The sequence below is a fragment of the Lepidochelys kempii genome, chromosome 15, assembly GCF_965140265.1.
Source record: "Lepidochelys kempii isolate rLepKem1 chromosome 15, rLepKem1.hap2, whole genome shotgun sequence".
Taxonomy (NCBI): domain Eukaryota; kingdom Metazoa; phylum Chordata; order Testudines; family Cheloniidae; genus Lepidochelys; species Lepidochelys kempii.
In genome coordinates, this window is record NC_133270.1 from 22,090,679 (window position 1) to 22,117,704 (window position 27,026).

A 27,026-nucleotide genomic window follows, 5' to 3' on the forward strand; every position below is an offset into this window, starting at 1 on the left:
TTAATCTGACCACAACCTGGGCCCCTGCTGGATCCATGCTGGAAGGCCCAGTTGTGGTGGGAGGCTGCAATATGGTCATGACCTGCTGCACAGCTGCTGCTGTTGCTGCTGAACAACTAAATCTCAGATCAGCTGCCGCCACTGGGTGACCGTCTGCTGTAGGGGATGCTGCCCACTGGTGTTGAGCATTCTGCTCCACCATCCATTTCAATAGTTGCTCTGTGTCAGTGCAGCTGAGGAACCATTTTCCTTTGGATTTTTTCTTAAGTCTTGACCTGCTCTCTTCTGCATGGACTAGGTCAATGCCCACATTCTCCGCCACATTTGTAACTGGGTTGCCAAAGTGGCCTGGCAGGATGCGATTCGCCCAGGTCTGGGTCCCTGATGGTTAGACGCCACCCCTCGCAGGTCCAGTGCCGTGATGCTTTAACCCTCCTGCTATGAGTCCCGCCCCTTCGGGAGTATTAAGAGTCCAAAATAAAAGGAAAATTGTGTTAATTCAAATCTGGGGTCATCCCAGAATTTGTCAGCAGGACCCCACCCTTTGTGTGACCCGTCCCTTTTGTTAGTTTTGCTGGGTCCACTCATCCCATCCACTGGGAGGCTTGCTCAGGTGGGAAGCTGTCTTAGGCTCTTGCCTGGAACCAAGAATCCCTTGGTGAGGAAGAAGCAGAGCTCTGCTCCCCTTCCTGGTCAGCCCCAGACTGAGCTGGGCATCTCCCTTTTAAGGCCCCTCTCCATTCTCGACAATTACTGCAGGTGTAGCAGGGAAGGGGTGTCCACAGGCCCTAGCTAGGCCCCACACTGGCCAGGAAGGAGTTATCTGCCCCATCCCACACAGCGGCAGTGGGGGTCTGCTGTATCTGATGCAGCTTTGCTGAATCTAATCAGGTTTTAACGCTCCACATAAGTTTCCTTTCAGTAGCAGAATGTCCCTGTGGCAGCAGCATGGGGTGAGCATGGCTGGAGCATGTTGTGCTCAGGCTATTCTGGACAAAGGCTCAGTGTTTTGTGCTCCAGCCCTGAGGGCTGTTCTTTCTTAAGCTGGGACTGTGCGGGTCCCCAGCAGTGCCTCAAACCAAGAGGTAAAAGGTTGCCACTCCCTCCTCATTCTCCTGCTGAGATCAGCTCAACTCAGCTAGAAGAGCGAATTATCTGTCACATCGATAAACTGGTCCTTGGCTGTCTCTCCACTGTATAAGTTGGAAACAAGCTTTTCTTAACCAATAAACATGCAGGTCTCATTGAGCAAACCCATTTACTGGAGCAAATCCTTGCTTTTGTTCCTGCCTTGAATCCCCTGTGTGCTTCCAATAGTCTTTCAACATAACAATGCAGGATGAGCTGGGGTTCTACACTCTTGTCATCCTAACGGGATCCTCCTGCTGGACTGTAGGCCCACAGAGCAGCTGGTAGTGTTTAGTATCTTTATGCATCAGTGGTTCCAGATTTGGGGCTTTGAAATAGCTTCCTCTTCTTGGCAAGGGAAGATCCAGAGTGGGAAATGTACTCCATCACCTGGAATTGCTCAGGGGGCACTAACAACAGATGATGTGAGGTGCCAGTCTCTGGAACATCTGCATGAGCAAGACTGTATGAGATTGTTCAGCTTGCCTGACAGCTGGTGGACAGACATTAAAGTGGACCTTACCAGCTCAGAGTCCCCCATCTGGTGGCTGAGCTTGCTTGGTGCACGTGCATAAATCATCTTGCTTTATCTTTCATGCTGCCCTTAGCTGGAGACTGTTTGACAGACTGCTCTGAAATTAATTCGTTGGCCTTAGTACAGATCCTAATGAATGCTTTCTCATGGCACAGAAACCACTGTCACAACTGGCACTAATTGATTTCTTTGTTGGTATTCCCAGTAGAACAGCCAAAGATTGCAGGGATATGGAAACTGAGCCAAGTACAGAGGGTATGTTTGGGGAGGAAGCGGGCATACTTTGCCTTGGGGCTGCTCTAAATTATGCTCGGTGCTGAACTCACTCCCAGTAGGCCCTGGGATTAGAGGGATGCAAAGATGGTGTAAAGCACCCTTTGTCAACTCTCCCTTTCCTAGCTGTCTAAGCAGGGCTCAGGTGCAGCTGAAGATTTAGCCCCATGTGGAAAAAAACAAAGTGCTGACAAACCTGGCAGCAGTTGAGATCCAGAAAGAATAACGCTGGTTGATTTAGTGGAATAACTGACAAATGAAAACATGAGTATTAGATGCCCTGGAACCTACACAATTTTCAGCACAGAAAGTACTGTGCTGAAAGTACTGTAGACTCTGTGATTTGATGTGACAGGACCCAGGACTGTACTGCGGACCTGTATCCTCATCCTGTCTATAAGATTTCATCCTGGCAGTCAGCGTATCCCAAGGTGTTTACTGAGGAAAGAAAGGTCTGCTAGAGTCCTAAGAACCTATAGAATGGCTGGAGCAGGGGAAGAGAGAGAACAACAGTGGACATTGTGAATGTTGGGATCAAAGTGACCCACTGGCTAACTTGGTGCTTCTGATTCTCTTTAAAAATTTTGTGTTAACCCTTATTAGCTTTCGTACAATTTCTCCAGCTGTTAGCCACACCCAAATTTCTCTCCTTGTTTGTTGTGTCACCATTACGGTCTCTATTGTCCACAACATTTCTTGGTTTTAAAAAAAAAGAAAAAAAAATCTCAGTACCTGACACTGAAGAGTTGTTCAAGTTACTTTGGACATACAGTGCTCATCTCTGGATCTGCAAAGTAATGACCTGCATATTGCTCGTTGATTGCTGATTACAGGCTGTGTTCAGTGTCTCCATCCATCCCTTGCTCAAGCAGCGCTGCTATTGGCTGGGACTTTTGCTTGAGAAATGAACAAGGCCACACTGATGCACCACAGCCTAGGTATGGCACAATAGAATGGAAATGATGTCTGGCATCATCGCTGTCACTCGGTCAGGACAGCAGTTGTTCGTTTGGCCATGAAAATGAACTGCCCTGGATCAGCAGTGTCAACGTTGGGGCCTGAAGAACAGCTATTTCCCCAAAATAATTAGTTCTTCTAAAAAAGTAGTCTATTATTTTATACTGTAACCTTCATTAAGAAAAAGACCTTCCTCAGCATCATAGGGTGCAGGTTGCTGGATATATTTTACCAGCTCATTCCTTGCCACTCCAGGGGCCTCAGGCATTGATTGGTTCACCTCAGTCCCTCCTATTCTCTGCCTGTGGCACACAACAATTTAGTCTCTTGAGGGCTGGAATACATTAGTGTAATACAGGGTATTGGACTCCATGCAGGGATAACTGGGTGAGGTTTAGTGGCCTGTGATGTGCAGGTCAGACGAGATGATCTGGCCTGAAACTCCCTGATTCTATGACCTTCCTGCTAATGGAGCATTCAAAACTGCCCCCAAAAAGGCGTTCTACTTGCACTTTAAGTCATCTTAATAAAAACGAGCATACATGTTTGGTTTTCTCTGTGAAATGAGTTGAAAGGTCTCAGTACAGTTCCAAGAATAGCTTGAAAACCCCATCACACAATGGGGACCAATTGGCACCCTACTTTGGCAGTCTCAGGAGTGACACCAGCACTGAATGGGCAAGAGGATGAACCATCCTCTCATGCCTGCTATTGATCACTTCAGATCAGGGTTGAGATATGTTGAGGAAGGATTATGACAAAGCATACTGTACTCTAGGTCCAGGAGTATCTGATCTGTGGATAAATAGAGACCCTTAGTGCTCAGGGCTGGCTTTCCATAAAGCTCCGTTTTCTTTCTTTCATAGATTCTAAGGCCAGAAGAGACCATGATGGTCATTTAGTCAGACCTCCTGTATAGCACGGGCCGTAGAACTTCCCCAAAATAATTCCTAGGGCAGATCTTTTAGAAAAATATCTCATCTGGATTTTAAAATGGTCATTGATGAATCCTTGATAAAGGGTTCCACTGATTAATTATTCTTGACATAAAAAAAATGACACCTTATTTCTAGACTGAATTTGTCTAGCTTCAACTTCCAGACATTGGATCGTGTTATGCCTTTCTCTGCTAGATGGAAGAGCTCATTATTAAATATGTGTTCCCCATGTAGATACTTAGACTTTAATCAAGTCACCCCTTAACCTTCTCTTTGTTAGACTCAAGATGCTCAAGACTATTTAGCTTAGCAGGAATTCCTTAGCTTATAAGGAAGTGTTCTAATCCTTTAATCGTTCTCGTGGCTCTTCCTAAACCCTCTCCAAAATTCTTCTTGGATTATGAGCTCCCAAACTGGACACAGGATTCCAGCAGCAGTCTCACCAGTGCCAAATACAGAGGTACAATAACGTCTCTCCTGCTACTCAAGATTCCCGTTTATGCATCGCAGGATTGCAATAGCTCTTTTGGCCACAGCTTCACACTGGGAGCTCATGTTCAGCTAATGATCCACCAGGACCCCCAAATCTTTTTCAAAGTCACTGCTTCCAAGGAGAGTCCCCCATCCTACAAGTATGGCCTACTTCTTTGTTCCAGATTTATACATTTACATTGAGCCATATTAAAATGCATATTAAAATGCATAAATATGCATAAATTCAGTCTAGAAATAATGTGTCATTTTTTAATGTCAAGAATAATGTCAGTTTACCAAGTGATCTAGATCACTCTGTATTAGTGACCTGTCCTCTTCATTATTTACCACTTCCCCAATTTTTGTGCGAGGTATACTGTCTCTGATGTGTGTGCCTCACATCTGAATATAAAATATATTATTGATGATATACGCCATACCCACAAATACGTGTGTGTGTGTGTGTGTGTGTGTATATAGATGTATATGTACATAAGGGTGAGATCCTCAGCTGGTATAAATCAGCACAGCTCCATTAAAGTCAATGGAACTCTGCCAATTTACACCAGATCCGAATATATAATTTCCAAAGTCATTGTAGAATTTACTTAATTTCAGATGTTTATTTCTCAGCTGAGTCTTTAAGCCCGCTGCTGTTGGTGATGTGTGCTTTTTTTTCCACTAAGGTCTCCTTTCTTTGTGAAAACACAGTGGATGTTAATGACATTGAAATAGATGGCTACATTTTAAACAACTCGGTTGTGCTAAAGCTCACCAATCCTTTGTAGTTAGCAAATGGAATTCTGCAACTGAACGAATGGAAAATAGAGGTGGCAGTTTTCCATTTAGAACTGGCGATCAGCCGCTATTGGTTTTGCTGCAGGCCAGACAGTCTTGAAAATAAGCTGGCAAATCGTGGTGAGAGCCCTATCATTTAATTTCCAGCTTTAAGTAAAACCTATTCAGCATTGCGGTCCCTGTCACATAGCTTTTTTAGCACTCCCCCAGATCCTTTATTTTCAACTTAAGAATCTATTTTTTGGTGAGGATGGCCACAGAGAATTTACAAAGCTCCCGCTCTCATCACACACCTTAATGATTTCTTTCCATTAACCTTGGGCACAGTGGTTTACAAGATCACTCCTCCTGCAACACAGCAGAGTGGAAGGCTCATGGACATCTAGATAACCCACCGCTACTTAGTTGCAGTCAGGTCTGGAATCCTCCTTCTAGTAAATGGGACTGGAGAGGTCTCCATGTTTGTGTCTGCTTGTGTTGTGTGCGTGGGTGAGAGTGCATATGGCACTCCTCAGTGTGTGCGAATGCATGTGGAGCCTGTCCTGGGGGGCAGTTAATGGGAAGGAACCTTTCACAGAGTTCTCCTCTGGGGTAGTGCTCCCCATCTGTTCTGTTGGGGGCAGAGGTTGCCACCTAGTAACTCCACAGATCCCAGAAAAACCATGAGAGGCTGGGGTATCCACATAAAGTCCCAGTGATTCCATGCTGGCTCTGGGTCTCTGCCTTTCTTTCCCTTGGAGCTGCGCTATCAGGGGTGCTGCAGCCAGTAAGAGCCACGGGGACCCCTGTAAAGAAGGTGCCTGACTATAAAGGGAATGCCTGAGGTTTAATTACAGTTCTGCCCTTAGCTTCTCAGGGCTGGTGGGAAATGATGCACAGTCCCCTGATCCTGCCTTCGCCTATCATCTCCTTCCCTTCCCCATCCACTCCCTCCATGCAACCTGTGGAGAATGCCTCCCGCCCCTATCTAGAATCCAGAGGAAGTGGAGGTGATCTGTTTCCCACATGGGAGACTGAGTCCCTCCTTACATGCAGACTGTGCAACTGTGTCCATTACCAGGCTATCCAAGTATTTCCAAAAGAGCACACAAAGGATCCCAAAGATCACCCTCCTTCGGAAAGCAGTAGCAGAAGCTTCAAGCCACTTGAATCTATTTTTCAATAGAGTGCTTCTCAAAAAGGAGGAAAAACTCAGTTTGGATGGTCTCTTATATTTCTGTTTGAAATTATTGCTTTACAAATTGACAGGAAAACAGATATGGGAAGGGTCTTGTCGATAAATATTTCATCCCACCAATGCACACACCTTCCTGAAAACAGAGAGCTTCTCTTTCTCTTTTTTATTTCTAGAGTCAGCAGGAAAAGTCTGTATGTTTGGATAAGGGAAAAATCGTGTGTGGGGGGGGGGTTTAGATTAAAATAATGTTATATTTTTGCCATTTTCTTCACTTCACAGAAATAGATGTTGAATAATTCACAGCAGAGGAGGTTCTTCCACAGATGACAGTAATCTCTCATTTATTGGCTACACTCTGGCAGACTGCAGAAGAGCTCCTAATTCTGAAATATATCATGGCCTTGGGTCTTGTGAAATGTAGCTCGGCTCCCATATATAATTTCATTTGCTCAGGAGCCAGTCTGGATGCTAATAAGCAAGGTATAAAGAGGAATGTGTTATGGATCTCACCTTGGAAGTGTGGAATGGGCTATGTGTTAACTTATTGGATTTTCCATTCTGGATTTAAGACTGTAATTCGTTATATTGGATTCCAAAGTAAAATGGCCAAGGTAGGCATCAAAGCGAGTGAGTGATGTTGGAGTCATGGAGCATCAGGTAACACAATGCTGCGTGTGTTATGAGAATGCAGAAATAGTAACGCATCCTGGAAAAATATTACACCACACAGAGACTGAGCCTAAAGACTGATATGCCTTAGACCGCTGTTTCTCAGCCTTTTCAGGTTGGCGACCCCTTATTCAAAGTCACTTTTTTTTTTAATTCCCCTTATTTTTATTGTAAATGTAAGAGTAAAAATTATCAATGATAGCAGTGATAAACCTAGATAATTCGTCTCTGTGTGTGTGTCTCAAGAGGTTGACCGAGAGTACCTCATCTTAAACAGTAGGAGTGTGCAGAGAGTGGGAAAGCGAGATTTTCTTTGCTTTAGATGGTAGAAACACTATCAGTGCCTTCTGAGAAACACTATGTTAGACGCTGTTGGATGTTGAATTTCAAGCAAAATTCCTATTGAATTCAATAAGACTTTTCTTGTGTAATGGGGTCCAGATGAGTTCCACCATATGGTTAGCTGTCTTGGAGGTAAATGGCTAATTAATGAGACAGTTTGAATTTGGTGGTCCAATCCACAAATATCTATGCACATGAGTAAATTTACTCACAGGACTACTTCAGGTATTGATGTGAATATGAATGTTTAGGATCAGGGCCAAAGTTTGTGATTCATTAGTTATGTGCCTGACTGTGCAGCCATTTACTGTCAAGCGCAGACTAATTGCGATGAATTATCCTGCAGTACACTGGGATTGCTCTCAGTAGTAAATGTTTGCAGGTTGGACCCTGTATTTTCTGCTTGCATGCAGGAACCTTGGGCCTCTTTCCACACTGTTAATACAGTGTTATGCCGGCACAATTCAGCTCTTTTCCATGCAATTACTTTCATTTAGATGAACACAGAAGTGAATCAAGCCCCTTGAGCCATCTACTCTCAAAATCATGGAGAAAGGGAGGCAAGATGAAAAGGCACAGAAAGAGAAAACTATTTTTGAGGGAAGACTATTACACCAATGACAGGTTTCTACCTGGGTTTCTACTTGTATTTAGTTTTAGGAATGCTGTTGCAGAGGTGTCTGGTGTTTCAAAATATAATCTACACAGGAGAGGGAGCAGATAATTCCAGAGTGGAGATCAGTGATGGAAGCTGTCTAAAGGTATTTTGAGATAAGATCTGAGGGAGAAATGGGAAATTTGGCTAGTAACATATTATATTATTCAGCCAAATAGTAAGTGTCTTCATGTGTCAGAGACTTAGTGATGTACAATCCACACAATACCTCTGTTTTTAAGAAATTGTCATACCAAAGAAGCAGCTATGACTTTATTTAGGAATGTTGATAATGGGGAAGGACAATATTGTGATTGAAGCATTGGGACTCAGGATATCTGGGTTCAATTCCTTGTCCTGCCATAGGCTTCCTGTGGGACTTGGGCAAGTCCCTTAGGATTTGAGCCAGCAAAGCACTTGTGTTAATTTCACTGGTGCCTTTATCTCTCTCTATTTCAATTCTCCATTTTCCACCATTGTTTCTTGATTGGGCTACTTCAAAAGTGCTTGATGTTTACTGAGTGTCATGCTGAATAATGTATTGGATTATTATTAGATTGGTTGCAATGAATTCCGTGTTGATGTATCATTTCCTTTGCATAATGTGGCAAATAACGACTGGATTTATTATGTCGAGAGAAGTTCGGAGCGTTGACAGGGCTCTCTCAACTGAAATGCCAACTCGATGGGGAGTTTGTGCTTTATATTTAATGTTAAATTCAAGCTGTTGCACATTCTTTGCTCCCTTTTGAAGGGAAAAAAAAATCAAATTACTGCCCAACTAACACCACCTGGAGAGACCTCTACAGCTGGAAAATTGTGTTGCATAATTCATTTAAAAATAGCGCAGAGTTAATCAAAAAATTATTCAGCAAATATTATTCAACCAGCTCTGCTGAATCATGCCTTATCGAGATGGGTCTAATCTTTTTAAGCACCACCATTTCATGATTAGCAGGCTCATTCTTTTGCAATTTTTCTTGCCGGTTGGCTCATGTCGTAGGCTGATTCCTAAAGAAAAATGACCGTTCAGCCCACCCATTGCTGCATATTTAATGCTAAAATGACACTGGATAAAATTAAGTTTTAATTTATTACTGGATGTCCCACATTATATATCAGTGGTGAATGATGGTCTTTTGCTTGATGAACTGGACTAGGATTCAGGGAATACTGGTTTCTGGACTTCCTGTGACACCTGGGGAAAGTCTTAATCTTCCTGGACCTCAATTACTCATGTGTAATGGAAATAATAGTCTTTTGCTTCTGCTGTCTATTTAGATTGTCCCCTTTTTGGAACAGAGGCTGACTCTGGGGTCCCTGTCTGGGTTGAGACCTTTGGGGCTACCTTGAGACAGCTGGTAATAATTTTGATTGGTTTCATTTTAATATTCTAACCTTATCAAAGGAGCCAGGGGGTTGACTGCACTGCTGGTTGTTTAGGAGACTGCGCACGTTATAGGGTCAACTGTATTGAAAAAAGCTCTTAGCTTTAACTCTGTCTCCTGGTCCATTGCATTTATGTATGCTGCATACTCTCTGGGGGTTCAACGCCACAGCTGAGCTCAGACTACATTACCCCATCTAATTATAAATGTAGAAGGTTGGTTGGTTGAAGTCAACATCAGAGCTGCTAATTCTTGAGATTTCATCACAGTCTTGCAATATCTTTAAGTCTTAGCTGCTAAAATCAAGAGAATGCATGAGAATCACAGCTTTCATTTAACCAGACAAACTAGGTAAGTGTCTATCCCTTATGGTTGCAAAGAAAAGCTTGACTGTGTAAAGTGAGTGCTCTCAAAAGGCTCAGAAACCAGAAAGCAAATAAAAAGACCCCCACATTTTTTAATTTGGCAATCCTGTGGTTTACAAAATCTCCTCATTCTGGCGGGGCCTAACATCATATTTGAACCCTTGAGGATGGCAACATAGCCCCAAGGAAGTCACCAGCCCCAGAGATATCAAGCATTTGAAGCTTTTGTATTATTAATGAAAAGTTTTTCCCCCTGTTTCTGTGCTGTACTGCTGAGATCACATCTTGCTTGAAGCAGACATGACTGTGTGCGTCTTATGTGTGTTCCTGACTGGGTAGTTTTAGGCTTGGTCTGAGCATGGATCATAGAACCCTTCATACTTTTCTCTACATTTTTTGTATTAATGTTGAGATCCTTACTGATCGCTAAAAAACGTCTTGACCTGTCAATTAAAGGAGTAAGGGAAAGAGCCTTTCATTGCTAACTAGGTCTGATTGAAACTGTTTTTCAATGGAAAATTGGGTTTTTGACTAAATTGTAGTTTTTTGTGAACGGTTAAAACTCTCAAGGGGAGACCATGGTGATATAAAGTCCAACCAAGGAGCCCAGCCTACAGGAGAAACAGGAATATGAAGAATCCCAAACTACAACTCCCAGGAGATACTGTGGCAACATTCCTAACAGAAATGTTTTGATTTGGAGACAAAATATTTAAGTATTCAAATTTTTCAGTGGAAATATGAATATTCAGTGGGGAGAAAAAAACATTTTTTGGCCAGCTGTAGGGCTGACAGTGTGTCCCATTTCCACAGGCATTGCTGTGTTGTCGTTCTTGTTCTTTGACAATTGAGAATATCACAGAGGGTATGAAAATCATTTCATTTTACTTTGGCCTGCAGTAGTATTTAAGGGAAAATGTGCAAAGATGCTTCCTAGCAAACGGGCCTTTCCTCTTGTTGTTGTTTTTTATTGAATATTTGTATTGTGCCAACACCTGAATGCCTCAACCCAGTTGGATTCCACTGGGGTAGGTGCTATAAATGAGTATGATAAATGAGCCCTTACCTCAAAGATCTTACAGTCTAAAAGAGGGAAAAACCTCCAGTCCACAAAATGTGCAAAATCTTAATATCCTTATTCATCTTTTTTTACCTAGTCTTTGTTCAGGTTTAACTCCCATTGACTGCAGGGAGAGTTTTGCCTGTTGGGTAAAAATTGAGGCCCGATTTAACAAAGTACAAAATCACAAGCCTAACTGTTAGCACTTGATCCATTGATGTCAGTGGGATTAAAGCTAGGCAGGTGGTTAAGGACCCTGCAGGTAAGCATCTGAGTTAAGGAGGAGAGCAATGGCATAGAGGCAGGAAGGGGGAAGTAAGTGTACAGAAGGTGAAGAGAATATTTTTTAAAAGGAGTCAAAAAGGTGTGGGTGTGTGTGTGTGAGGGAGAAAATGGAAAACACCTCTGTTCTTCCTCTCTAACCTCTCCCACTTTTCTGTTATCCTATCCTCCAATTCCCTTCTCTTCTCCTTCATCTTCCCCTCTCTTCTTCTGCCTTTCACTTCTCCCTCTTGCCTTCTAATCCCCTCCATATCTTGAAAAGTTTTCATTCTTTCTTTTTGTTAATCCTCTCCTTGCAACTGCCATGCCATCTCCTCTGCAACGCCAACCTCCCCAGTAGCGCATTATATCCGTGACTGACAGGAGACGCTGCCTGTGACAGCACCATTCTATAGAGCCAGAGACGAGTAGCAGTGGCCACCGGTGCAGGAAAAGATTAAAGAAAGAGAGCTCAGAGCCAGGATGCTTCTGTACAATGATTACATTTGTTTCTTTAAGAGAAGTAGAGTTGGCATGTGTTGTACAAAGCAAGATAAGTATCATGCATTTATGGGTAGTGCACGGCCTGCTCCTGTTTATACAGTAAGGCTAACTGAGTTTCAATTGCAGCCGCTGCATAAAGCAGTTTTCTGGTCCCACTAAGGTCAGGGTGGGATATGGTTGCATTCAGTATTCGTTTGCAAACTGCACTCTCGTGGGTTTGACATAAAGTGATGAGCAATTGAATAAAATGTAAAATTATTCAGCGACATTAATTCTGCAAGTGTGGAGTGGATGCAAATTCTCCTTTTTTAAAAGTCTCTGTGTGACAGCGATGACTCAATACATCCATTAGAGTCCAGACTTTCAGCGGTCTGCCGATTAAAATCTCCAAGCAGTGGCTTTAGACAAGGAATTGAACAGCGCTGAAATGATAAAAGCCCTGGGCATTTTGGGAGCAGTCCTGAATTGGGGCTCTTGTCACAACTGGTTCTGATCAAAGAGATGACTAGTTTTAACTCTCTTCCTACAGCAACCAGGGAAGATTGCGAGGTTTAAAAGGTTTCAGAGGAGCAGCCGTGTTAGTCTGTATCTGCAAAAAGAAAAGGAGGATGTGTGGCACCTTAGAGACTAACAAATTTATTTGAGCATAAGCTTTCGTGAGCTACAGCTTACTTCATTAAAAGTTTTCCCATCAGCTGCTTGCTGTTTTCTCTCTCTTCCAGTTGTGCCCTCTGAGACAGGGTTGCTTGAGCAGCTTGTGATCCGTCTGTAATTGTGACATTCTTTTCTTCCTTTCAAGCTGTCGGGTCTCATTCCTGCATTGAAATGGATTCAACCTTCACCATTCACCGCTACACACCTGCGTTACAGATCACTAAATGGCCTTCAGTGGCTGAGGGGTAAAATCACTGTCAGCTTCAATATCCCTCAAAATGTTGCAGTGCTAGGGAACTTCACTGTACATCCTGAGGTTTTTGGGGCCCCTTTATAAAAGCAAAAAGAAAAGGAGTACTTGTGGCACCTTAGCGACTAACAAATTTATTAGAGCATAAGCTTTCGTGAGCTACAGCTCACTTCATCAGATGCATGCAGTGGAAAATACAGTGGGGAGATTTTATATACACAGGGAACATGAAACAATGGATGTTACCATACACACTCTAACAAGAGTGATCAGGTAAGGTGAGCTATTACCAGCGGGGGTGGGCGGAAAAAAACAAAAAACCTTTTGTAGTGATGATCAAGGTGGGCCATTTCCAGCAGTTGACAAGAACATGTCAACTGCTAGAAATGACCCACCTTGATTATCACTACAAAAGGTTCCCCCCCGCCCCACTCCCAGCTCTCCTGTTGGTAATAGCTCACCTTAAGTGATCACTCTCCTTACAGTGTGTATGGTAACACCCACTATTTCATGTTCTCTGTGTATATAAAATCTCCCCACTGTATTTTCCACTGCATGCATCCGATGAAGTGAGCTGTAGCTCATGAAAGCTTACGCTCAAATACATTTGTTCGTCTCTAAGGTGCCACAAGTACTCCTTTTCTTTTTGCGGATACAGACTAACACGGCTGCTACTTTGAAACCTGTCTTTAGGAAAGCAAGTGGTCCATAGATCTCATCTCAGCAAGACGTGCAGTAAAATCTTTACCAAGCTGTTTCCTATGCAGTAGCTGATTTTATCACAAGGTTTACAGGCTCTAACCCTCTGAGTCCCTGATCAGTTCCCCACTTTAAATCTCTCCTGTACAGCCTCCATTTTCCCTTTTGGTTGTGATTCATTTGCTCTCTAATGGATTTTGTAACACGGTGTACAAAAGATACACCATAAAAATAAACAGCACTGTAATGGTGATATATCAGACACTCTAATGCAGATGATCCAGGGATATCACAGATAAAACATTGTAGTTCTCTGCTACCTTTTACCCAAAGATCCCAGAATGCTTTGCCAACATCAACCCAGCCTTGTAACACCCTGAGGAAGTAAAGCTGTAAGCACTATTGTCCCCATTTTACAGATGGAGGAAACTGAATCACAGAGAGTTAGAGGGTTTGCCCAGGGTGTCACAGTAAGGCAGGGGCAGAGCCAGAAATAGCCTCCAGTTTCCTCCATCCTCCCCTTTTTAAAGGACAGAAACTGCTTCGAAGGAAGGATCTACAACAGTCTCACATCTCAGTGGCCAACTGCCTCCAGGTTATTCCTTTTGCATGTTGCTTTTAACAAGGGGGAAATATAATCTGATGGTTGGAACACAGAGCTTTGGAGTCAGGCATTCCTGGATCTGCCACTAACTCACCCTATGACTTTAACCTCAACGCTTAACCTCTCTCTGCCTCCATTTCCCTATCTATAAAGCACAGATAGTACTGAGCTACCAATTTTGCAGGGGTGGTGCAAGGCCTAGAGAATGTATGTAAAGTGCACTAAAATCCTGGGATAATACATGGAAATAGTTAATTGATTTCTAATTCCTACGTCCCATAAATCCTCTCTTAGGAAGAGCAATAATCCAATGATTTATTAGTATAGATGCAATTATATTGCTGGTTTGTCACTCACCTGAATTAAGGCATCTCTCTTTTTTCCAGGGCTGGCAGTCCTTCCTCAGAGATCATGCAGATTGATTTTGAAATTGAAGACCTAAGTGATCTACCTGGGACCCAGCTGATCACGTGGCAGGTTGAATATCCTGGGGATACGACATCTGATCTAGGAGTCTCCAAGATCTATGTAAACCAGAAGGATCTTGTAGGAGTCCTTCCTTTGGCCATGGTAAGGAACTGCCCATTACTTGCGAGGTCTGAATGTTGCTTACAACTATGGCAGCAAAAGTACATACATTCTGTGGAAAAGGGTAGGGAAGAGCTCCACTACAATGATGAGGTTTTTCTTAAGACTTGAGTCCAATGTTCTTACCTTGTTGCTAGCTGATCAGAGAAAACCAATTACAATTTTCATTCAAAAGTACTAATAACTACAAAGTTAGATAATTTATTTCCCTAAAGTATTAAGAATATAATTAATGTTGATATTACAATACAAATTGAGTTAGTCAAATCAAACTGTTAACAGTAATACAATTGAAAATTGGATAACTACAAAACACATAACTGAAGACCAATTGGTCAAGTTATTGCATGAATACAATAGTAATCAAATCACAAAGTTAATATAACACAAATGATTAAATTACTTATTAAATCTTGCAATCTCTGTGGGGTTTACTTAGCAGCTTTAACTTTCCCTTGTGGAAAGAATAGGCTAAGGTTCAATTTTTTATGTAGCCCATGTGATTCTTAGAGATCTATGATAAGATTTGCTTCAAACATAGGTTAATCCATTCCTAATGGTAGCTTCTACTATGCATATATACACACACTTGCTATGACTATTAATGGACACCCCCTTCCCCAAAAACGACTGGGATAGGTCTTTCCTGGTACGCATCCCCACATAAGTGTTCACATGTCCTGTTAAAGAGACAAAAAGAATAAAGTTACTTCAAAAAAGCTGGTCTTGGATGCTTCAGATTCAGTCAGGAACTGCCATTTGGGAAACCAGGCAATGTCTTGTGGTTCAGGAACCATCACACAAGTAGGCGTTCTCCTTGTAGGGTGTGTTTTCTTAGTCACAAGTTTGTCTCCTTCCCAGATAAGTAACATTAGAGACTAACAGGAGGGGATTATTCTACCCAGATGATCTCAACCCCTTGTGTTTAGGTGAACAGCTAAGACTCTTCAGTGGCTCCTTGTCTGTTGGGGCCTGTTGTCTTCTGGGTCATAACCTGTGACCCGTTGTCCTTTGAGTTACAAAATACACATGTAATTCCTTACCCATTCACACGTCTCCAGCTCACGTTTCCTCAAGATGGACCAGGCTTCATAAATAAAATAAGAAGCACGTGTGGAACTGTCACCACATTTGGGATACTGGGTGAAAGGTTATTTCACTCTCTCAAGGCTCAGAGTCAAGCTGCTTCATTAACTTATTAAAAATATAACCAAGTAAAGTCTATCTTCTGTGTCTACATGAGTATGTACCTAGATGTTCTACACGAGTATCTCAGTAAAACAGCTTCTGACCTCCAAAGCTCTGTCTCATTTATTGCTGAGCGTGTGCATAAAGGCTGCCATAGTAGCCTGCATAGGGTTTAATCCTGCTCCCTTTGAATAGAGTTTTGCTATTAACCTCAAGGAGAGCAGGGATTGAGTGGATGGTCATGGCATCCCCAGTATTCTACCCTTACACCTTCTGTGGCACACAAAGGTGTCCACAGGCACCAAATTCAGCAAGGTACTTATGGACCTGCCTACCTTTAAGCACACGTATACTCCCATAATGTCACCATTTAAATTTAAGCCCAGGCTTAAGCCTCTTCCTGAAGTGGAAGCTTTTATTTCTTTCAAACTGTGGTTCTGATTTATGTGAGGGGCAACCAGTCACAATGTGTCACTTTCCAAAGAACTGTGAAGTACATGGAGAATGAAAAACACGATGTAAAACCAAATATCTATTTTCCATCAACCCACTCACAAGGATAACTCCATAATCACTATTCAGAGAAGATGAGATCAAGGTAAAAGAACTGTTTTTTGATGCATCTAAGAAGACACTTGGATGCTCCAGATTCACACTGGAAACAATGTATTCTGTGGTTCCTCCCTCCCTTAAATTATCTTACCGTCAGGGATGAAGTATAATCATCTAAGATTTGATTGCCCAGTGTCTGCTCCTAGACCATCAATTAGAAAATATTGACACGTTATTATTTAGCACTGAAAGAAAAATAAAAATCAATCATGAAGTGTTTAAAAATAAAAGGAACCTGGATTGTTGCCTAGTGACAGCCAGTTAATTATTATGCCATTAGTGAAGGTTGAGGGTGTTATTGTGCACGTCAGAACTACACAGAGCTGATATGGGCCATTATTGTAATTTACCAACTTTAGAACAACTCAGACGTCATTCTGATGCTTTATTTCACCAAATGGTATTTCACTTCTCTCTCTCTCTCTCTCTCTCAGACACACACTTTTTTTTTAATGGTTCTAGTTTCCAATGCTGCAGTATATATCATAGTTGAAACAGCTGCTTCCATCTGGGATTGTGATCACCTATCACATCCTAGCCATGTTTTTTTATAAACGTGTTGCTTTACAGGAATGTTTTCATATGCTAGTTCTCACTGTCAAGTAGTGGGTGAGCTCTGCTAGTTTGTTGATAACAGAGGGAGGCTTGAGGGAGGTTGGATCCAGATCTGAACTTCCACAAAATTCGGAGGTATTCAGAGCTGAAACCCTAGATTTGATCTGTTTTATGTAATCTGTATTATTGGGGGTTGGGTTTGCACCATCTCTGGATGAAAGGGTAATGTAATGTGTTGCCTTCCTAGCAGTGCCAGCAGAGGAGAACACTATTTCTGCCTATGTATGCCCGTAACCCAAAACATAGCTGGGTAGAGTAGATCTCATTTTTTGGCCAACCATGTTCCTTCTAGTTGGTGCAAAACAGCCAGTACTCTGTCGTCACTCCAAAGATAAAAGGGACAACATGTTGTCAATAAGTCTAGAATTGTATACTCACTTCCGATGAAGTGAGCTGTAGCTCATGAAAGCTTATGCTCAAATAAATTGGTTAGTCTCTAAGGTGCCTCAAGTCCTCCTTTTCTTTTCACTTCATTATGAAGTCTACAAAATTATCAGCAGATGACATTTTGCAAGGCAACAGGTGTTTGGGATAAAGGGTGACAGAGGAAGCATAGATATATGGCAGGGGTCTCATGATTACTGACAAACCGAGGATAGAGTTAACATTCTTTGTAATAACTCCAGGGTTCGTGAAGAATCCCAAGGGTATCACAAATCTGAAAATCTTTGTAGTGCCTCACTGTGCACTTAGTTAATGATGATTCAGGTGCAGACCTTTCAATATGTGTAACTCTTCGTAGTCTAGCACTTCAGAGTTCCCTGTCACCTTGTCAGAGTCAGGGGTCTTTTTGAGCAGGTGAGGGGTAGGGAATTTTTTTTTTTTTTAAATAAAAGCCATATTAGCCATAGTCTACTCTTTAGGGAAAACAGCAATGAAAGCAAAACTGTTAAACTGCTCATATATTTTTGTGAGTTGGGATAAGCTCAGGTTAGCAATTGTTGGGCTTTCATTATTTATGGAGCATGTAATTTCATGTTTGTAAGTACCAAAATACAGCACAATTGAACATGGTGATTAGAAGCTAATCTCCAAAAGAACACTTTTACATCTTAAAATTGTATACATTTTTCCTAATAGACTACCACTTAATACCCTACCACCCTTTTCTATTCTTCAGTTTCTTTTTTGATTACTCGCATGGATTTGTGATTCCGTAACAGCAGCATATCAGTCAGTTTGATGAACTGTATTTTTTAAGTTAGAAAACTCTAAGAGAAAAGATAATTAAATTCTGATTAATGCATCTGGCTATAGATTTTATCCTGGGTCATATCAACATCAAGATTTATTGGAAATTTCCCCATTAAAATTATTAGGGCCGTTGCTACAACAGCCTTACCTTTCCCCAATACTGGCTGCAGTTTTCTACAAGAAGCCAGCATTTTAACTTTTGGGACTCCAGCAGGACTACTGAACAAAAACAAGCATAACAGGGCTCTAGGATCTTGATGAGAGAAGCTATGCCGTGCATATAATGGATGTGTGGGTACCTTAAAGACCAGCCCCTTCTGACACTTTAATAACTAAGCCCTTTCTAATTTTAAAGTGTGACAAAATCCATGTAGGTAAGTTATGCGTGAGAGCCAAGCGTGCTCTTGCCAGTGAGATGAGAAGTAGCACGGCCAAAGACTCGTTTCATTCAACGTGCGTTGAATGAGCCTTACCTTGCATTGGAACATTAATCTGCACCCCCATGTGGAAGTTGGAGTATGTGGGGAACAAGTGCCCTTTTAATCAGCTTTTTGAAAAGTGACATTAGTGCTGCTGAAAGGCATCCTGCAGACTGAAATCCTCTAGCCAGAGAGGTGTGGCAGAGGAGACAACAGTGCCACTTACCCATGTTGTCCCACCAATATTCTTCTATCACCACAATCTGCAGGGAGCCTCTCTAAGACCCGGGAGCGTAGTGCATTGTCCAGGACCATTCAGTCCCGATCTCTGTGCTGAGACTGCCAACCCAGGGGCCAATTAGTGCCAATTGCAATGTGGAGACGTGTTTATTAGGGACTGCAGTGAGACATTTTGGGACTGATCCAAAATCCATTCAAGTTAATGAGAGTCTTTCCATTTATTTCAATGGACTTTGGAGATGGCGCTTTAAGGGAGGCTACCAAACAACCTCCAGATTTTTGGTCACTATTGATCTGGGATGAATTTGAACCAGTGATAAACTGTATCACCAATCCCTTGAGTAATCCTGTCCCCAAAACCATTGTATTTGGCTTATGAAACAGAGTAGCTTTGTTGGTCTCCTCTGACTGGCCACAGCTTCTGCTTTCTTTTTTATCTTCTGACCTGAGGATTACTCAAATCCAAAAATAAGAGGTGACTAAAGCACCTTTCAGGTTCTGATGATCCAGTGATCCCCAAAACCAATATTGACAACAAACACTGATGTGCTGGAGACCAGCCAGCCTTAGTAGTCCATAACTCATAAACATGGGCTTGCAAGTCAAATTTACCAATAAAAAAGCACTCTTATGCCCAGATAAATCACTTACAACGTCTGGATAGGTATTCAGATTATGGTGACCACCTGTTCTGGCACTGGGGATGCACTGCTCATCCCCTTAAACTGATGAAACGTAGGCAGAGATGCTTATCCTGGGTGCTACAGATTACAAACAGTACATGGCCTATCACCACAATTGCTTTGCAGTGCATCTTGCAGGCCTCACAGAAATGCTATGTCTCATTTAAATAAAGGGGAACATCCCACAGAGCAGGGAGAATGAGGTGAATATTCCTTCCCTTAGATGGATTATTATGACCACACATCAGTTAAAGAAGTTTGGGCCAGATTCTGCTCTCAGTTCTGCGGAGCAACGCATCAGTAATCATTGTGGCCCATTGAGTAGGTATCCATACCCAATGTTATTGTATAGCCGTGTAAATGCAATTCATCACCTCATGTATCACTTAGAGGCTGTTCCACCTTAGTACAGCTGAGCATGATGGGGATCTTTCTCTGCCACTCCTTCAACTCTCAGGTTGTAGAGTGGCAGCAGAACTGCCTTGCATCCCCATCCTAATGCTACAGTACTGTACACCCCCTCTCCAATGGGGAGGGGTTAGAGGGTCTTTTCAGAAGTCGAACTTCCACCCTTGGCCCATCCCACCCTGAAATATCATGGCATAATTTCGTTCAGAGAGCACCTGCCGAGCTGCAGTGCACAATGTCTGCTGTTTGTGACAAGGGACCTTGTCGATTTCTTTAAAATCCTTGGAAATGTGAGGTTAAAGCAGTGTTAGTGCCATTCGTTTGTTACCTGAAATCATCATTCGAATCTTCCTCAGTATAATAACACCTCACCCAGAGATTTGCTGAGCTGAGGGCTGATGATCTACCATGAAAGCCAGAGAGACTCTACTCCCCGATTTTCCTGATACAGCATTATCTTTTATGGTCACCATAAAGAATCAGCCTCACCGTTTTTATTTGCTTTTTTTCTTTAAGCTATTCCATCTGTTTTGTTAAATAATCAACTAGACAATGTTTACTGTTCCATTTCTTTTTTTATTTTTAAACATCCCATCAGCTATTTCATAATTATGACATTTGCCTTTTGTCGAACCTCAGTAATTCGGAGTACGGTGAAAGATGCAAATAGCACAGAAGCCATCTGTAAACCATCTGTAATCTCTATTGGACATAGGCAGAGGGCAAGGTTAATGTGTTGGTAAATGAATGAGTCAAAATCTCATCTGTTAATGATTAAAACAAATCCATTTTGGAGTTGAACTGTGATTGAAATACCCAAATCACCTGACTGCTTCAGTGTTTTCCCCAAACCTTCTCCATACTGGGACCCCTTTTCAGTGCATTCCACCATCTAGGTAGCACCTCACTCATATTTAGCAATCTGGGGACGACAGGGAAGTTATGCCCCTCTGATACCTGTTTGTGATCTCCCTGTGGGTCGTTGTCTCAAGGCTGAGAACCCCTGTCCTAACTAGAATAGCCAGTTGATTGATGCTAAGCAAACACTTCTCAAGGTAGCTAGCTTGAATAACAGTAAGAGTGAAGCTTTGGCAGCATGAGGCACCCGCTGTACAAGCCCACCTGGGATCCTGTGCATGTACTCAAGTGGCACTAGCCCATGCTGCCAAAGCTTCACTGCTCTTGTTATCCAAGCTATTTAGCTCAAAGCTAGTTGGGTATGTGTACATGTGCTGCAGTCCCTCCTCTGATTGATTGTAGTACAGATGTACCCTCAGTTTCAATCTACTCACATTGCACAAAAATGTCAGCATGTCGGTTACTTTCCCTTCACAAACGTCTTGATCATGTTGCGGGTCTTTTCTAGTTAGTTCTGGTTTGGGGGGATTTTCCAGGCCAGGTAGCTTGTTGGACCTGCCACTTGTGACAGTGTTAGGCCAGATAGCTACAGGAGAGTGATAGAAAGCAGATATGTTAGCCCCAGGTTAAGCAAGTCCCTTTTCCCTGGGTAAGGTAACAGGGGTGGTTCCAGAACAATCAGGAACTTGCTGGAACCAATTAAGGCAGGCTGGCTAATTTGGACACCTGGAGCCAATTAAGAAGCTGCTAGAATCCATTAAGACAGGCGGCTAATCAGGGCACCTGGTTTAAAAAGACCTCACTTCAGTCAGTGAGGGGCGCGCAAGGAGCTGAGAGTGAGAGAGCGTGCTGCTGGAGGACTGAGGAGTACAAACGCTATTTGGCATCAGGAGGAAGATCCTGTGGTGAGGATAAAGAAGGTGTTGTGAGGAGTCTATGGGGAAGTAGCCCAGGAAGTTGTAGCTGTCACACAGGTGTTACACAAAATACTGTAGACAGCTGTGATCCGCAGGGCCCTGGGCTGGAACCCAGAGTAGAGGGCGGGCCTGGGTTCTCCTCATTCCCCCAACTCCCTATTGGATACAGGAGGAGTTGACCTGGACTATGGGCCCCACCAGAGGGGAAGTTCCCTGGCCTGTCTCCTGACCCACTAGGTGGATCAGCAGAGACTGTGGGGATTGTTCTTCCTTTTCCCCATCCTGGCCAGTGATGAGGTTAGCTGAATGAATGGCAGGTTTGAGCCACTAGCAAAAATGGCCAAACTGCAGGCTGCCATGAATCTCTGAGGCGAGCAAATCCACCAATAAGTGCAGAACCCACCAAGACAGAGGAGGAACTTTGTCACAAGCTGTGCGGCACAAATCCTATAGACCTATAAATCAGCACAGTCAATTATGGAGCCCAGCTGGATCAATAAGACAAATGTAGCTGCCCTGATGCCCATGGTATTATGGTTTAAAGTTGTGTCCTTGGACTAAATAGTCCCGGGATTCAACTAAATTAGAACCCAGTGCTGTGATGAACATGGGAACCATGGTAATATTTTTATGATCCACATGTATGCCTCAGTTTCCCTATGTAGTTTGTACTGCTATACATTGAGCATAAAAGTGTGGATCCTTGGGGTCTGGCACAATAAAGGGGTTACATCCAGGGGACTACTTAAAGGCAGGGACATAGCAGAGACCTTGTAAATCTGTGACAAGTGCCTTCACCTGGAGATTGTCAGACAGCAAACAGTTCCTAATTAGTTCATGGGATGTTGCAGAAAGACTAATGCTCTGTGATCCGAGTGGGTGTCCAAAAGAACCAGGGCCATCCCCAGTGGTGGTGGCACAAGCAAAAGCTACAAGAGTCTCAGTCCATCAAGCACTCTCAGAAGCTGATGTTTTAGAGACATAGTGGAGATTAGGTGCAGAGTGTTTACATTGTTCTGGCTGGTTGTGCTGATGTGTTTATAATCCAGCAAAATCCAGGTGAGTTTAGAGGGGGACTCTAATTCTGGGGTTCAGGGTTACTAGTGGCTCTGCAGCCTGTCACGTGGATGTGTATCTGGGGGTTCAGGCAGTGCTGCATGAAATAGAGAGCTATGAGCTTTTTTTCAGTGACAGTGAGTAGAGAACAATATCTTGGCTGTAGAATTCTATAGTACCATGGTTCTCACCTCATGTTACAAGAGACGTGAGACCTGGTTTCTGATTTGCTCAAGTGCTGACCTCTCACATCTGCAAAAGAAAGCGGCGGAACTGTGCTTTGAACATATATAAATTGCTGTATAATGTTAAATATTCTGATAAATCAGATCCTAAGTGTCTTGAATTGGGCACTCAAGATTAGTGACCATAGTCTCTCTGTACCTCAGATCCCCATCTGTAAAACGAGGCTAATACCCCTTCATCTCACTGGGGTGTTGTGAAGATAAATTCATTAAAGTTTGTGAAGCACTCAGACTGTAGAAAACCCCATGAGCTAGAGCAGGGGTGAGTAAACTTTTTGGCCTAAGGGTCACATCGGGTTTCCAAAATTGTATGGAGGGCCGGTTAGGGGAGGCTAAGTCTCCCCAAACAGCCAAGCGTGGCCTGGCCCGCACCTCCTATCTGACACCCTGACCCTCCCCCCCTGCTTCCCACCCCCTGAAGGCTTCCCCGGGACTCCTGCCTCATCCACTACCCCCTGCTCCCTGACAACCTCCCACCCCTCACTGCCCACTACTGCCCCATCCAACCCCCCCTCTCATTCCTGACTTGCCCCCTGGAACTCCTGCCCTATCTAACCATCCCTTCTCCCTGCCCCTGACTGCCCCCCGCCACCCCATCCAACCACCCCTCCTTCCTGACTGCCCCCCCGAGACCCCTGCCCCATCCAGCCCACCTGTTCCCTGCCCTCTGACTGCCCCACCCCCTATCCATACCCCCTCCCTCTGCCCACCACCCCCAACTCCCCTTCCCTCTGTCCAACCTCCCCCTGCTCCCTGCCCCCTTACCACACTGCCTGGAGCATCGGTGGCCGGCGGCATTACAGCCGCACTGCCCAGAGCACCGGGTCAGGCCGCGGCTCTGCAACTGCGCTGCCTAGCTGCCGAGACCGTTGCGCCGGCTGCATGGTGCCCTGAGTCTGCGGGGGAGGGAGACAGTGGGGGAGGGACTGGGGGCGAGCCTCCTGGGCCAGGAGCTCAAGGGCCAGGCAGGACGGTCCCGTGGGCTGGATGTGGCCCACGGACCGTAGTTTGCCCACCTCTGAAATTGGATTGATAGAGCAAAACCAAAATTTCAACCCAAATGGTTAAAGTCACGAAGTTATAAGCCACTGAAAACGGGGTCTTGTGTCGGGTAATGTTCTGTGTTTTTTTCCAACGTGCATTACTTTACATTTATCCACTGTGACAGGGTCAGGCCAGATGGCTACAGGAGAGCGATCCTTTTGGGATCCAGGAAGTGCTAAAGGACCCCTCTGCAGCCTAAGGGGAGGATCCACAGGACCTGGAAAACAAGTGATTTCAAGTTTCAGAGTAGCAGCCGTGTTAGTCTGTATTTGCAAAAAGAAAAGGAGTACTTGTGGCACCTTAGACACTAACCAATTTATTTGAGCATGAGCTTTCGTGAGCTACAGCTCACTTCATCGGATGCATTTCAGGGGACAGCTAATGAAATAACAGGGACAAGAGTGCGGTCAAAGGGTCAAATGAAGGGAACTTGATGGGGACACCGAGCAGAGAACCCCGTACAGAGCCCACTGCTCCTCAAAGGCGTCAAGGGAGTCAGTGGATGCTGCCCAGAGGAACTCTGCCTGGATGCGTGAATGGACGGAGGATCGGAAATAGGCCCCACAGTCACAGGAGAGTCCATCAGCCAACCTCTTCTCCTTTGTTTTATAGATGGCCGTTTTATCCAGGGCCAGGAGGAGGTTGACCAGGAGGTCCCGTGACTTCTTGGGGCCACAGATAGGGAGTGCATAGATAAGGAGGTGAGGGGAAAAGTGGAGCCAGAAACATAACAGGATATCTGTGAGGAGCCAGAATAGGGGCTGCAGCCTGGTGCACTCCAGGTAAACATGCACCAGGGTCTCCCTCACACCGCTGAAGGGGCAGGTGTCCGGGACGGTCGGGTAACATTCGTAGGCAGTGTGACCAGCCCTGCCTAAATTATGACTCTTCCATTGGGCATAGAACGCTGGCAAAGGCAGGGGAAGCCTGTCATCAGATCTGTCTCACTTCCTTGAAAGATTCCCTAACCCTCATGTCAGAGCTGCATGTAACAGAGCTTCTTGTACGATCTGCGTAGCTAGGCAGTAGTGCAAATGCTCCTACTTTCTACGGCTAGAATCTCAGAACGGTTCAACCTAGGTAGGACAGTGGCCGCGTAGCCCTGGATGACCTCATATTGATCATGCTATTAACATTTCAGAGCTGATCGTTTAGTTTTGCTCCTGCCCAGAGTCATCTCAGTAATTAAACTCACTGGCAAACAAAGCAGCCCACCTGGCACTAGAGCCAAATGAACAGCTTTCATCTTTTCTAGGGACAAGCAGAACTTTTTGTTCATTTGAGCTTTATCAATCTCAGCTCCTTTTTGTTGGTGGTGTTAAATGCCTACATGTCCTTTGATACGCTTTCTTTCCCTTTCACTGAATGCACCTGGGCAGCTCCTAAATTTGATTAGAGTGCAGTTAGTGTGAACTTAAAATTAACCTCATTACTAACGACTTGAAACCAAGGTGGGGAGGAAACTTAATTAACAATGAAACAACTATTGCAGTCTGCCTGGCAGGGGCAGTATCTCCAGTTACAACGCTCATGTTCTTTACTCCGTACTAGCCATATTTAGAGTGTTCGCATGTTGAATTATGAAGTAGCAGCAGCAGCTCTGTCCATTATCCATCTGATTTTGACCTCTCTTTTAAAATCCAGAAACAATGAAATACCAGCCTCAAAACTGGTAGGCAGGTCGGGAGCAGAAGTAGAATTTTGCCTACTGAATTGGAAGTAAATCAGACCTGGAGACTCCTGATTTATGACAGCTAAAAAAGAGAGGCACTCCCCCCCCTCCCCCCCCCGAGTCCAGTTTGCTACTTTGTAGCAAACAAAACATAAAGAAGTAGGGGAATCCGATTTTGCTTATCTGGGTTCCAACTCAGGCAAGCACCCTTATTCAGGAAAACACTTGATTAAATGCTTTCCTGATCAGGGGTTGAACTTAAGCATGTGCTTAAGGTCTTTCCTGAATCAGAACCTTCATCAGGCTTGCTTGCACAGGACCAAAGTGTAGTTGCACCAACTCAAAATTTTAGAAGTTAAAGATTTTAAATGGCAGAATCAGTCACCTGGTTATATGAAACACCCCTATAAAACCACTGCTATGTTCCATGTAACAGCCCCAAGCAGAACCGGTTTTAAACTTTTAGGGCTTGTGTAAGTCCATTGATTTTTGTAGTAATTTAAAACACTACTGTAGTATTTCTTTTACAAGGGCAGCTATATAAAAAAAATCTGGGGAAAGTGAAGGTTCTCTGTAGCTGCTGAGCACAGAGTTTCTTGTCAGTTAGAGCATGTCGTAAGCTTTATTTTTAAAGTAAGCTTTTTGTTCTTTAAACTGTTCTGGAGTCTCCTTTGATTTTGCAAGTGTCTGCCTCACCACAGAAGTTTCACCTGACACTTATTTAGCAACATAAAAATATAAAGCCGGGCTACCTATTTATCATTTCCGGAGATGGTCATGTTCTTTTGTCATCATATCCATTTTGTCTGGCAGGCAGTGACATTTAAGCTGTTAAATCTCTTGGAGCCAAAAGAACAAATGTAAGTCTGATATTGTACCGTTAGATAGTTAATCTTTCGACTTCATCATAATGTCCTGTTGTTTTGACTTATAGCAAACGTCAGTAGAAAAAAACCCATTTCTACATTCCATTAATATAAGAATCTGGATTGATAGAGCAAAACCAAACTTAATCAAAATGTGCTTATCACAGAGAAAGTATCTCTTTGGAGTCTCAACGCTAAAGTAATTCCATGTAATTACAGATGCCAGCAGTCCACACTGTGGCTAATACACTGCAGGGCTGCTGCAAACTAATAATGTGCTAATGGCCTCTTAATCATGCTTATTTGAAACATTCCATATATTATTATTTATTTATTATTTTATTTGTATCCCAGTGGTACCTACATGTCCCGCCTGAGACTGGGGCCCCATTATGCCAGGTGCTGTACAAATACATAAAAGGCAGTCCCTACTTTGAAGAATGTAGTCTGTACAGACAAAAGGAGTATATATCACCTGCATTTTACAGACGGGGAATTGAGACATGGAGGGCGAAATCCTGATCCCACTGAAGTCAACAGAAGCTTTGTCATCAACTGTAACTGGGCCAGGGTTTTGCCTACACAGATTAATTGACTTGCCCAAGGTATCAGCATAGGTGCCTGTTTTGAAAGCCCAGAGTCTTAAGCTTCCCTACCTTCCTATTGCACCTCCCTGACCTTAACATCCAG

The 27,026-nt window shown here is 43.5% G+C and overlaps 1 protein-coding gene across 2 annotated transcripts in view; it reads left to right on the plus strand.

Annotated features, from left to right (window-relative positions):
* TMEM132D (transmembrane protein 132D) overlaps nt 1-27,026 on the plus strand; it is a 387,025-nt gene that overhangs the window by 239,650 nt on the left and 120,349 nt on the right. The window contains exon 4 of one of the 2 annotated variants that reach the window (XM_073312908.1): nt 14,118-14,301. The exons of the other annotated variant lie outside the window; for it this stretch is intronic. Within the exon in view, the coding sequence (XP_073169009.1) occupies nt 14,118-14,301 (184 nt within the window). The remainder of the gene's footprint in view (nt 1-14,117; nt 14,302-27,026) is intronic. 2 annotated transcript variants of the gene reach the window in all.